The following is a 12,149-nucleotide window of genomic DNA, read 5'->3' as shown; positions in this document are numbered from 1 at the left end:
TTTGTTTGTATTTTTGTTAACAAACATAAGAATAACAAATGTTCATTGTAGTAAACGAAATAATAATTTGATCTAAGTGAGAGTTTTTTTTTCCCTGATTTGTAAAAAAATTCTAACGTGATAGAAAAAAGTTAATATTATATTCAAAATCTGTGTAACTGAATTACGGAAAATCCATTATTAAAACCAAAATAACTTTTATGAAGTTTAAATTCACAGGCCTGTGTTATAGATGCTAAACACTTTTGGGATGTTGTTTAAAAGAAAATTCAGGTTTCTATCAGATTTCATCAACCTTTAAAAGAGTTGATTAGGAAACAGTGTTTTGATATCTTGGAATAAAAGACTTCAGGTCTTATGTACACATACACTAGCAGGTCTAAATGTTTCCACAAAGAAATCTATTAAATCTTTCAGGTAATCTAGTAAACTATTTTGTTAATATTTATAAAACTACTTGAACCTTTTCTCTGCACACGTATATCATTGAACATACACATAATGTTTGATAATAAGTGTTTGTTTGTTTTTTATGAATTTCATGCAAAGCTACACAAGGGCTATCTGTGCTAGCCATCCCTAATTTAGCAGTGTAAGACTAGAGGGAAGGCAGCTAGTCATCCCCACCCACCGCCAACTCTTGGGCTACTCTTTTACCAATGAATAGTGGGATTGACCGTCACATTATAATCATATTATTATGAAAGGGAGAGCATGATTGGTGAGATGGGGATTCGAACTCACGACCCACAGATTGCGAGTCGACCACCCTAACCACCTGGCCATGCAGAACCCTTTGATTGTGATATAAAAAAAAACAACACATATCTGTTTAAGTTTTCTAAGATGTTCCTTAAAAGCAATACATCTCAACAACATTTCTTCATTGAATAATGATCATATTAAATCCAACCTCCACTTAGAAGAAGTCAACCTTCTTTCTGTTGTAGTTTATACCATGAGACGTATTAGTTCTCATCCTGATTTTGCTTACTTTATAGCCTAGCTTCTCAACATATATATACTAGTGTAAGATAAACAGTATTGTGTATGTTAACTCAATAAATGAAAACAAGAAACCACACTTTTAGAACAAACTATTAATACAACGACTGAAACTAGTTTCCACACTTTCATATCTCCTCTTCAGTTTTACACAGTCTTCTGAAGACTGAGTAGGACTGAAGAAGATACATGAGAGTGTCTTTGTATTAATACTTTGTTTCAAAAGTGAGATTTATTTATTGTTAAGGTATATTATGCCTGGTGATGAAAGTCTGGCTGAAACAACTTGAAATATTAAAGTTTTTATTTACACATTTGGTACGAATTCAATCAAACCTTCAATTACCAGCAATATATTAACATATTATGGGCAAAAAGTTTGACAAGACAGAAAAATAAAATAGTAGGGAACGAAGGTTCCAGCAAGCACTAAAGAAGTGAGCTGGAATTGCAGTTAACATACATTCTGCCTTAAATCAGATAGACAGACAAACAGATAAGTTTATTTTACATAATAGAAAACTTACAGAGACAATGATATTTCTCAAAAAAAAAAAAAAGTGGAATTATTTGTCAGTTTGATGTGCATTTACAACGCACGAAAATCATCGACCTAGACATTACTAATCAATTAGATTTTTGTATACTATTAAAACATTCTGCTACTAAATTTTTGTTTTTGTGATATATAAATATTTATATAATGGATTTTACAGTTAAAGTGTTTTCATGATTTGCTATATCAGTTGGCTGACTTTCCTAACAATACTCTAATGTATCCTACTACTTAGCTTCTTATACATGTTGTTAATTGTTAGTGTCTTACTTGCTACAATTTTGCTCTTCTCCATCACTTCTTTAGCTATAGTATGATTAAGGGCTAATAGATGGGCCCTCCTTTTCTTTTCTTCATCCATTTTCTTCTTCATTGTTTCTGATATAGATGCTTTTTCAAATCTGTAAAGAAATTCAAAGAGAAAGATTTATACGATAATTAATAGTTATTTTTCAACATAACTCTTATTGAAACATTTTACCTCTAAAATGACATGAAAAAAATATTCATTATATCATGACTTTTAAGGAAATATCAACATTAATATGCAAATACAAGTTTAGATACCAGTAGAATAACTTACGCAAGCAAAGTTAAGATTTTCTTACACTTAAAATGTATTTTCGATAGGTAATTACCTCCTCTAACCCAAACTCTTGATCTTGGTTTGCCCTCTAAGCATTGCTAAAAATTTTTTCATTAACAATGGACCAATCTTTTATATCCCATGAGTTTCACACCATTTCAGAACATGTGCTGATCATGTGACTGCCCTCCACCAATCATACTGTGCCATCTATACTAGTACAGCTAGCTCCCTATACTATTCAAGAACAATCCTGACTTTCAAAAATTGGCAGGTATAAACCAGAAACAATGGCATATCAGTGGGGAGGAGGAGTGGGAAGTGGGGTGAGAGGAGGTAAGTATCTATCGGAAATAGTGTTAGAAAATCTGAACTTCCAAAATGGTCTTACCTCCACACACCCAAGGCTAAAATCTTGGCGAAGGCGCGTCAATATTCAATCAAGCAGAAGGCAACCACACTGAAAGAACAGGTGTGCAATAATATGAAAAGAAAGCACACTATTGGGGTATAGCACTACTTCTGGAAGAGGTATGCTCTTTGTCCAGTAATTAACACAGTAATACAGAGAGGGTGGAACAGAATAGTCAGGCACCAACAATCAGGAAGTCAATGGAGAAGTGCTGTATAACTGTGATTTGAAACAGCATGGCATGGACAAACATGGAAGGTCTAGTGTGTAAGTGAAAACAGGCCCGATTAAGTATGTGCCAAGGGTAGTACATCGGAGTATGTCAAATGCGGTCCATCCAGGCAAAACATCCAGTGGAAATGCTTTGTTTAAGATGTTGTGATTAACAAGTGCGGTCCTCTCTGTAAAAAAAAAATCCAGGAGAAGCACCTTGGATACATAGGATTATGAGAAAAAAAAAGTACAGGAATGAGTGTGATTGTAGGGTTTTCAGAACCAGACCATTGTCAACATACATGTCATACTTTGTCCACATATGTAGCAAGCCGTAGTACTGAACATAGTGATAGTGAACCATAGTATCGTGCCACAGAAAAACGAAATACTTAGATGTGGCTAGGGCTAATGGACTGTAAATCATATATGAATAGGCCAAGTGCGGTCCACTCTGACAAAAATCATTAGGGGAAGTGCCTTGGGATATGTCAGATTATGTCATGTGTGGTCCATTTGAGTAAAACAACCAGTGGAAGCACCTTCCATAAGCTTGTGAGATTAACAAGTACAGTCTGCCTGAGCAAAAAAAAAACATTCAGGGGAAGTGCTTTGGATATATAATATTATGGCCAAGTGTGGCAAACTGGGAACAAAATATCCAGTGGAAGCACCTTGCATAAGATATAGAGATCAACAAGTGCAGTCTGCCCAGGCAATACCCAGGGGGAAGTGCCTTGGATACACAGGATTAGGCCAGTGCAGTCCACCAAGACAAAAAACATCCGGGGGAAGTGCCTTGGATGCTGAATATTATGTTATTGTATAATCATTGCTTAGTATAGCAATGAGTATAACAACTATATCCCTCTTCTTGACAAGTGGGTACAGATGATCTATCAACTTCAATTTTGTTTGTTGTACAAAACCCACTCAGGAGGAAACCTCCTCAGTCCATCATTCCAGCAATTGGGAACCGGAAGTGGCAAGGACTCTCATACTCCAGTACAGGAGAGTGGGAATACGTGTTTGGGAGTCTGGAGGAACAATATGTCCAAGACAGTACAATGTGAGTCTACAAGTCCCTATTTTGAAAAGAAGAAAGTCCCCAACTCTAGAAATCATGGGTCAGAAGAGATAGGCAGAAATTTCCATCTGCTTTACTCATGAAGTCCATGAGTGATGGCTCTTTATTTATAGGAAGCAATGAAGATTGATAAAAAAAAAAGATATATATATATATACGCATGCTACCGTACAAGCTGCCAGTGGTCTTACTGAAACACTCCATCTCAACAGTGAGCATTATAGAAGTACCTATATTTAGTGCTAATATAATATTAAGCATACCTGACTAGGCATCACCTGCCACTTGGTCGGATCCTGAAATATGATGTATTTCAAATGAAGTAGAAAAAATTAATAATATGTTGACTTACCCCAGTCAAAGGCATACAGACATGTAGAATCTCTACAGGAGAAAGATGACAGCCCTATAACTAGCATCAGTTGACATGGATAAATCCGGATAAAACAACCAGGTGAAGAACTGGGACAGATGAGGAACAGAAGAACAGGATGGGTGGAAGCCCTATCTGTGAATGGACCAAAGTTTGAAGGTAGACCAATGTCTCTGGTACACAGACAAGGGGGGAAGGTCAAATGGGATGGGCAAGGAAAGATGCAACACAAGGGATGAGTCCCTGAACTGAGGCAAGGGACTGGACAAAAGTCATGCTTCAAGATGGAGTTTGGTGATGTTGGTTAGAACTACATTTGTTCTTAGTTAGAGGAGAAGTGATCAGAACAGAGGTAAGGGCAGAAGCTATTGCTTTAATAAGGGCCAGAGCAGAGGGAACCAATTCTGAGCTGGCCAGTATAGAGCAACTAGCAGAACACGACAAGGAGTGGTCTGGATAAGGGAAATGACTCTGGAGAGTAATTTGATTGAGGGGTAGACATATAGGTGAAGACTTCTGCAATCTTGACTGAATGTATCCACCCCCAAAGCTGAGTAGTGTGGAACTGGGGACCAAAAGGAAGCAAGTTTGGCATTCCAATGAGTGGAAAAGATGTATATATGTGTGACGTTCCCAGTTGAGAACATGCCTACCGAAGGTACCATTCCGTGAAGAGAACCTGGTTGGGATTAGATAAGCAATCGACCACCAAATTCATATTCTGGGAACCTGACATGCCAGGATTGTCATGTTCTGGTTGTCGGCCCAGTACAGAAGATTGAGAGTCCGTAAACACAAAAATTTGGTCATATAGCTGATGAAGAGAAATTGTCGGAATGAATCACAACCACCTGTCCCTGCAGGAGCAGGAGAAATTATATTAAGCTCAAAGAACAGCTAAAAGTTCTAGAATGTTGATATGTAGAGTAAGCCTCCTCAACTGACTACTGACCAGAAATCTCTCAGAAATTGAGGAAAGTCCCCCAACCCACCAAGGAAGCATCAGTGGACACATGAGACTTAGAACGAGGCAAGGGAATGGTCAATTCCCTGTCAAGCCACCAAGCAATGCCGGCCCTGATTCCAGGGGGGGGGGATTGGATGGTCCAAGGGATTGTGGGAAAAGTTCCACTGGTCAAGAAGTGTCCACTGAATGGAATGCATGTACACCTGACCCAAGGATATGAGAACCTCGAGAGTAGCCCACATCCCCAAAAGAGATAGAACCTCTCGAGCAGTGAGAGAAGGAAAAAGTAGGGCCTTCATGACTGCTCACTCCATATTCCTGAGTCAAAGTGGAAAAGACTGGGCACAACTAAAATGGGAATTGAAGAGAACCCCCAAATGATTAAAATACTGCATGTGGGTAATAAGGAACTTTTCCAACTTGATGAGAAACTTCACCAGAGCAGTTTCCTGTTTGACCTATATATACATATTGCAGTCTTTCGCATTTATTGGTAAACACCACTGTTGCTGTACTTTTGATTCTGTCTTTTAGTATATATATATATAGGCTAAACAGGACGTTCCATAGAAAGAAGAATTAAAGCATACTCTAGAAGCTGGAGATTAAGGAAAATGGATTCAACCTTTGCATTCCACATTATTGAAACTAAACTCCAATTTGATCCAGAAAAAAAACTGCAAAATTTTACGTATATTTGTCAAAAAGGTAACAAACTAGACAGTCTGGAAATTTTAGAAATAAATAATGTCTAAAAACAAATCCAGAAAAAGTTCTAAACAAACAACCCAACTTAAGGTTTTCCACACTTGTCTCTCGGCAAATGTCAAGGTCACTTCCGGTTCTCTGTTTAAACATATATATAAAACCTGCTACAAAACATTTCAGTCTGTCCCTGATGATGCCTTTACTGGCAAAATCATGATCATAATAAATGATGTATTTGTGAAACATACAATTGTCTTGTTTTTCCTCAATTCTGTAATTATGGAGTTTCACCAAGTACCGACAGTTTCAAGTATCGGTTTGTAATTAATTACTAATTACACGTAAAACTATTTACCATGATAAGAAAATCTTTTACATTTAATAAACTTAAATCATAACTTCAAAGAAAGACACATTTATTAAAAGTTTATAATACTTACGTTGTACTTTCCGACAACATCTTCCTTATATTTTCTGCTTTGAGGTCTCTCTTGAGTTTTTCTGCAATTGACAACTTTTCTGGCTCATCTTCTATGTAACGTTCGGGGATGTCAATTTTTTGAGGAAGACCAAGCTGGAAAAATTTATTTAAGACCAGAAACTTTAAAACCATAACAAACTCTAAAGCCACACAACTTGGATTTAATCATAGCTTTATTATACTTTCAACACACAACCAGAGCTGTAAAACAGATAAATTTACATTGAATAGTTAATAGCAGGATAGTGTACAAGAATAGTAAAATTGGCTATGTTATCAGAAAAAAAAAAATATTTGCTCATGCTCATACTATTGTGACAGCTCAAAGATATTTCTTTTATAAATTCTTGAAATTTTCTCTCAGCTTTTGTGCACTTTTATCAGTTTCTTTTTATAATTATTATTATTTCCACAACAATGTAGATAACTATAAAATAAATATTAAATAGAATCTTTATAAAAATATACATCACTACTAGGTAGCCCACCAAATACTGTAGACACACATTTCTACCTCACCAAACAATGAAAATATACACTATTAACTCACCTAACACTAACAAATACGGGTATGAAATGCTACTCACCATATAATGCAGATATATATTAGTACCTCATGAAACATCAGCATACCACTAACACGTTATCAAACAATACTGATATACAACTCGCAGCTGAAAATAATATACCACTACTAGTTCATCAAAAAATGTTAATATACCACTACCAGTTCATCAAAGAATGCAGATATACCTCTACTAATTCATCAAAAGATGTAGGTATACCTCTATTAATTTGACAAACAATGTTAATATACCACTACTAGTTCATCAAACAATGCAGATATACCTCAACTAGTTCACCATATAGATCTTCAAAAGTTGCTTAATCAAAAGCCTGCCTAATTTCAACACCTCCCAAGATCACTTTAAACTTAACAACTTCCTGACCTCCTGTGTTCTTAAGGGAATCCCAAGATCAGGGGTCACGTAGGTGTTTGTTTTTTCCTGCCAGAAGACAATGTGAGAGTGAAGAAGATGCACAAAACTAGTTTCTCTAATATCAGACTTCTGACAGTTTGTTCCGTTTACGTGTTTTTTCACTAATTACTATACACGATATTGTGTTCTTTTATCATTATTACTTTGTTATCCACAAAGGAATAAAGATATCTTAATAATCTATTCAAACACCATCGTGACATTGGTGGACTCTACAGGAATTTTGAAACATAGCTCCTGAGGGCAAAGGGAAGAATTGCAAAGACAGTTATTTATCATGTATCTGAAGAACAGTTACTCTCAAAACTTTTCTAACCAAAAATAATGAAGAAGAATCAACAATTTCCTTTTGGTAACCTTAATAATCTTTTCAAACACCATCGTGACATTGGTGGACTCTACAGGAATTTTGAAACATAGCTCCTGAGGGCAAAGGGAAGAATTGCAAAGACAGTTATTTATCATGTATCTGAAGAACAGTTACTCCCAAAACTTTTCTACCAAAAATAATGAAGAAGAATCAACAATTTCCTTTTGGTAACCTTGAAGAATACATCGTAAAAGAAATGACTGAGAAGATTAATTCCTAAATTAGTGAGGCCTTTTGTGTATCACGTAAGGCGACATGCATACTACAAAAACGTACAACTCCAACACAAATGAGCTAATTACACAAAATAACCCATACTGTAGTATCATACAAGCTCAAGTATGAAAGGGTAAGACTCAAAATGAAATTCAATAATTTGTTTAAGAATAGTTTGTGGTGTAAGGCTTTACAACCCAATAAAAATGTTCTAAACTTGTCATCTTATGACTATATACCTAGGTATATAGTCACACAAAACCATCAAGAGACAATGCTAGTTAAATCCAAGGTTTGTACACATGCATAAACTTCATTAGTTGAAACCAAGTTCTGTGAGCATTATGACTACATATACTAGGAATTATGAGTAATAATATTTTTCACTCTCTTGTTGTGAAAGGTTTACTTTAAATTGTTGTTTATCTATAATTTTCATTTGCTAGAAAACATAACTATCTTCTATTTTGCAGAGATCAGTAATTATGATAAACAAAAAAAATAAATTTTGTATATGTGTAAAAGATATTTATTTATGACAAGAGACTCCCAGCATGTTTTAGATAAAAATATATAACTTCTTTCATATTATATTAATGAGAAAGTATTTCAGTTGTGCATATTATAATAAACCACTCTCCTAGGAGATCAAGTAATATGGTCTTTGAAATCTTCTAAACTATAACAAAAAAATGTATGTCAGAGATTACAGAAATGCTCATTATTCAAATTAAAAAATCCTCACTTCTTAACAATACCACCTATTATAATTCAAAAGTACAAAATCTAATTACAAATAAAGCTATGCAACGTTACTTAAAAAGGCACATTTTCACAATCATAAGAACAAAATACTATAAAACTTACTTCTCTGTCAATAAGTTTCTCATCAAATACTTCAGATTTTCTGATCGTGCTACGTACAATATCAGGTGTACTTGCTGTGCGTGAGTAACGGTCCATGTGGCAATGGCGTGAAGAAGGACCAAACTTAAAAACAGATTTAAAAATATATTGAAGATATAAATGAATTGCAAATGTATTTAGACAAATTAAAGAAACATTTTAATGAAAGCATACCAGTACCAATCAACTAGCAATTATGTAAGAATTAAAATTACTAATTTCCAAAAAATAAAATTAAATCTTATATGATCATAGATATTATGTGTTCATTCAAACTTTTATCGCATGAGCTTGCTCTTTTGTGACTGCAATATATTGATTTGTACAAACAGATGTTGTGTTTCATAGTGTGTGAGCTCTTTTTAATTAACACAACAAAGAGTCTCTACTTCAAAGTTACATATCTTAATAGCCTGGTTATTTAGGTTATTTATAATTACCTTTTTCCACACAAAGATTATGAGTCAACAATTAAAAAACACAACAGTTCTTTAAACAAAACTGACCAATAAACTCAGGAAGGTCAAGCAAGGAAAGTCATGAAGCTGAAGATCAAGTAATGTGTGGTGAACACACCTCAAACAGTTACAACTCTGAAGTCACTACTACACAGTCAAGCAGTACCTGGGATCAAATATAATTTATAATATATATATAGTCTGATCACACCTGCTATAGTTCAGATCTATCACAGTTATGACATGTATTTCAGCATTCTCAGGAATAACTGGTTGTGATCAAACATATAACCTATACTACATAAAGTGATCAAATATACCTTAGTTATTACATTAATCTCATTTCTAAGTGATCACTTTTTATACAAAAACAGTGATCCATTTATAAGCTACACTATGTTTTGCGATCAAATCTTTCACACTTATAGCATTTAACTCACCATTCTGGGAGATGACTGGTCGATAAGAGGTTGTGATCCAGTACCTGTAATTGTATGATGTCTCCTTTTGGGTTTCCTGTGTGCTTGTACATGATGTTTTGGGCTCATCTGAGGGCGAGAACTACTTGACTTGCGCTCTGTGGAAGACGTGGAAAGAGGAGAATTTGATGCCCCTCCAAACAATCGTTCATGGGCACTTAAGGTCTTCCTATGGGTCTATAAGAAGTCAATCTTAAATTTATATTCACAGAAGGTTTATTTTTTTTGTATACTACATACTTTATCTATTTTACATTAGTATTTTAAGTTTTTCATTTACAACTCATGGATATCTCATCCCACCGTTAAACTAAACATATAACAGTATAGTTTTTTTAAATATACTTTCAGACTTAATATCAGTAAACAGCAAAAATCCCCAATTTGGTAACATTTCATATTAAATAAGTCAATGGTTTGAAAAGTGCAGATTAGGGTAAGAAGCATAACACCTTTATTGAAACATAGATTACAGAAAGTTTAAAATATAATATTTTTATAAAAGTAAAACAAAGTGAAGTGATTTTAGACATTTTAACATCAAGTACTACTATGCTTAGGACACGAAAACAAAGAACTTTTACATATAGAAGTTATTCCTTACTTGGACTGTGTGGATTGGTGAAAAAAGGGAAGTGGGTCGATGTGGAAGAGGAGCCTCAATTGTCTCACCTTAAATATAAACAACAAATTAGTCAAACATTTCATAGGAATGAAGAATAATAGAGTATTATCAAATAAAATTTATTTCTACCAAAACTTAACATTTCCCCGAAATAAGTTCTCGGGTGTTTATCAGTTTAATACAGTAAGTTAAGAAGGCTGATAAAGAACATCGCTATTAAAGAATTGTATTTTTTTTCTTAAAACACAAGGTTGATTTTACATCAAGAACTAATAAAAAACAAAGGTGGATGTAAAGATGATGTCATTATTATTGCTTAAACTTTCATCAATTAAAACGTTTTGTAGAAGATAGGTTTGCTGTAAATGTGTCAAGTTGCATATAACCCCCTCCCCAAGCAACAGTTTCAACGTTTTTGTATTGTTGAATCTTGAGTAATTTCTATTAGTCTAATTTTAAAATTTTAACCAGCCTGTAACAGTAATTACCCTATGATTTTGGAGCATATGTTACATCATGACATTTCAGTCCATATTCCTTTTGAATTATTACAGCACAATTATGATACATTTATATTTCTCACAGCCATATTAATAGGCATCTGGCCATCAGACCTGGCTGGCATTTCTTCACAAATCAAGTTCTAAGGTTCAATATTTAAAAAATGGTTTATAACAAAAAAAATTATGCTGTCTGTGGAAAAAACATTTTTCCAGATATCAGCACTTGAAATCATGAAAATAAAATCAGTTTTTACCTTTAAAGGATATACAAGATAAATACAATTTGCACACTATCTTATATCATTTAAATCTAAAATTTTACAAGGTATACAATAAAATAATATTACAACCATTATCAAATTTAAACAGTATGAGATGAGGTTTTACTTTAAAACTTTCCAACAATACTCCCACTAAAAAATTTAAGGCATTCTTGAACATTACGTAGTTAAAAGCAGCACACCTACAGTTGAAATTAAGTAATTTACTTAGTAAATTAGAGATCTCTAATGTTCTTATTTTTGTTACAGTACAGTCTTCAAGTGCTCAATCACCCTGCTTTAACACTATTTGAAATGAGCTATATTATATATATACTAGAAAGGATGAATTGACCTACTGAAATATATTAGAAAACGATTATATAATCTTAATTAAATATGCTAGAAAAGACTGACTAAGTATTCACAGTAAATTTGTGATAAAATTATGCATTAAATTAAAGTAGTTAGCAAGAAGAAAAATAACGTGCAGGCTAGATATTATTAAACAAAATACATACACCTAGTGAATATGAAAAATAAATGGTCTAGTATAAGAAATGTTGAGGATACAAATTAAAAATATACATAACCAGAAAACTAAACTTTGTGTTAGTAAAATGCCATAAAGATGTACTAAAACCATAGCATCATGTTTTGGGACAACAAGGGACCTGTTGGTCCATCTCAGCTGTCCCCTCCTCTAAACTAAACCTATCAAATAAATAAATTAAAAAAAGAAACTAAAATAAAAATCTTAAAACCAAGCCCTTATCATTCATATAGTTATCAAGCTTTCTCTTAAACTTGCTTAAATTTATTGCCTCTACATCTGAAGGCAGTCCATTCCAAAGGCTAAACCATCCTGTTAGAAAAATAAAACTGTCTTAGCCAACTCCTACCTTGCCAAAATTTATATTTGTGTCCCGTAGTCATGATATTC

At 33.9% G+C, this 12,149-nt stretch overlaps 1 protein-coding gene across 1 annotated transcript in view; it reads right to left on the bottom strand.

Moving 5' to 3' along the window:
• The window catches only part of LOC106468447, an 81,791-nt gene that overhangs the window by 5,557 nt on the left and 64,085 nt on the right, over window positions 1-12,149 (bottom strand). Inside the window, exons 21-25 of the mRNA XM_022396784.1 lie at window positions 10,423-10,490; window positions 9,780-9,995; window positions 8,843-8,965; window positions 6,348-6,481; window positions 1,832-1,962 (exon numbers count right to left, since the gene is read on the bottom strand). Of these exons, the coding sequence (XP_022252492.1) occupies window positions 1,832-1,962; window positions 6,348-6,481; window positions 8,843-8,965; window positions 9,780-9,995; window positions 10,423-10,490 (672 nt within the window). The remainder of the gene's footprint in view (window positions 1-1,831; window positions 1,963-6,347; window positions 6,482-8,842; window positions 8,966-9,779; window positions 9,996-10,422; window positions 10,491-12,149) is intronic.

The sequence above is a fragment of the Limulus polyphemus genome, unplaced genomic scaffold, assembly GCF_000517525.1.
Source record: "Limulus polyphemus unplaced genomic scaffold, Limulus_polyphemus-2.1.2 Scaffold3011, whole genome shotgun sequence".
Classification (NCBI taxonomy): Eukaryota; Metazoa; Arthropoda; class Merostomata; order Xiphosura; family Limulidae; genus Limulus; species Limulus polyphemus.
The sequence above is the reverse complement of the archived record's forward strand: the minus strand, read 5'-3'. Positions and strand labels throughout refer to the sequence as shown.